This window comes from Mandrillus leucophaeus, unplaced genomic scaffold, assembly GCF_000951045.1.
Source record: "Mandrillus leucophaeus isolate KB7577 unplaced genomic scaffold, Mleu.le_1.0 Scaffold299, whole genome shotgun sequence".
Lineage (NCBI taxonomy): Eukaryota > Metazoa > Chordata > Mammalia > Primates > Cercopithecidae > Mandrillus > Mandrillus leucophaeus.
The window spans coordinates 38411-40282 of record NW_012103131.1 but is presented as its reverse complement, the minus strand read 5'-3'; the positions used below and the strand labels follow the sequence as shown (position 1 = coordinate 40282).

Here is a 1872-nt window from a genome sequence, read left to right as displayed (position 1 = left end):
CACAGCAGCACAGGAGCTCAGGCAACACAGCAGCAGAGCAGCAGAGCAGCAGAGCAGCACAGCAGCACAGCAGCACAGGAGCTCAGGCAACACAGCAGCAGAGCAGCAGAGCAGTAGAGCAGCACAGCAGCACAGCAGCACAGCAGGAGAGCAGCACAGCAACAGCGCAGCACAGCAACACAGCAGCACACAATACAGCAACACAACAACAGAGCAACACAGCAGCACAGCAACACAGCAGCGGGTGCACTCCCTGTTCCAGAGGAGAAAAGTGACATGGCTTGTGCCGAGCGGAGCCTGCCAGCAGTCAGGACAAATTGATGCAGCTGGCATCCCCATGGTCCTGTCTAGACCCTGATGTCAACATGTCTGCTGTTATAGTTACTATCATTGTGAGGAATACTGTCATCATTAGTGTTGTTAACATGGGTGACAACAGGAGTAACAAAAACTACCATTTACCAAGCACTCAGTGACTTGCACCAGGAACAGGCTGAGGCAGTTTCACCAAAATTCTTTTATGTAACCCTCTCAACAGTGCTAAGAAGTAAGTATTGACATTTTCATTTCACAGGTGGGAAGCATGGATTCTAGGACGTCAGGTCTATGGGCCATCCAGGTCAGAACTCTCTTGACCTCACCCTGCAATGGGTCCTCTAAGGACCATGAGCCTTGGGGAAGGCAGGAACCAGGTCTGATTCAACTCTGTATGACCAGGTGCAGCACAGTGTAGAGCTCAATTTGAGTTGGAGTATGACACCAAGAGAAACATCCCAAGTCCCCGAGAGTCAGGGGTCTGTGCCCCAGTGGGCAGTGGGGTCTGACAGCGACCACCTACTGAGGTTCCTCTTCTAGGCGTGGGGGGGTCTGCAGCTGGATGGGACCCAGGACGACGTCCTTTTCCTGGTAGGAGCCCACATCCCTCTTGGACCTCATCACACAGCCTCGGTTGCAGCGGGAAGAGGGGTCATATGCCCTGCACACCACCATTTTACAACGCAGGTACACGGAGGGGAAGCGGTTCAGGAAGTGGAAGGCCCTGAACCGGAAGCGGGCAATGCGAGGAGACGGCTGGGAGTAGGATCCGTAGGTGTCATCCCTCACGCATCTGGAAGAGAACAGTAGCCCTTTAGCTCTCACCAAGGCCCAATTCTTTCTTCATGACTCAGTTATGCCAGGTGAGGAACTCCACAGCCTGTCCTCACTGCCCTTGCCTCCTGCACACCTGACTTTCCTTCTGTCAGAACGTGTGGATCAGACGCTCACTGTGGGGCCTGCAGACAAATCCTGGCAGCTCTGGTACCTCACCGCCATCTTTAGGTAGCAAAGCCTACGGGGTTTTTCCCGATAGACAAGCAGGCCCCATACTGCATAGTGGGTTGCAGCCTAATTCCACAATGACCACACGCTCCATGTACCCAGGTAAGCCTGGTGAGTCAGGGAAGTAGCTGGAGTTTGGCGCCCAGGAGCGGGACCCAGAGACAGAGCAGAAAAGGAAATGACCTTCCCTTCTCTCTCCTGGTGTCAGGGCCAGGCAAGGTCTCATTGGGCTGCACTCTGAGTACAGTGCCCTGGCCCTCCCTCTCCCAGGGCCTCTCTCTCCTGACCCTTGTCAGCCTGCCCTGAGCCCTATGCAACTGTACTTTCCACACTGGCCTGCGAACCCTCCAGTAGCCTCTACCCCGATATCAACCCCTTCCTCATTCCCTTGGGCACCTCCTCTCAGCCACTGTCAGAAGAAAAATAACCTAAGGATATGCTTACAGGAATTTTCTAAGATATGGAAGAAGCAGCTCACACTAACCCAGTTATTATAGATTGGTGGGATTTTGAAGGGTGCGGCAAACAGAAGAGCCAGGAAAGTTGGCCCAC

At 53.8% G+C, this 1872-nt stretch overlaps 1 protein-coding gene across 1 annotated transcript in view; it reads right to left on the bottom strand.

Moving 5' to 3' along the window:
- Nucleotides 1-1872, bottom strand: part of LOC105544155 (deleted in malignant brain tumors 1 protein-like) — a gene marked incomplete at its 5' end in the record, with an annotated part of 221962 nt that overhangs the window by 186375 nt on the left and 33715 nt on the right. The window contains 1 exon segment of the mRNA XM_011986445.1: nt 839-1108. Within this exon segment, the coding sequence (XP_011841835.1) occupies nt 839-1108 (270 nt within the window).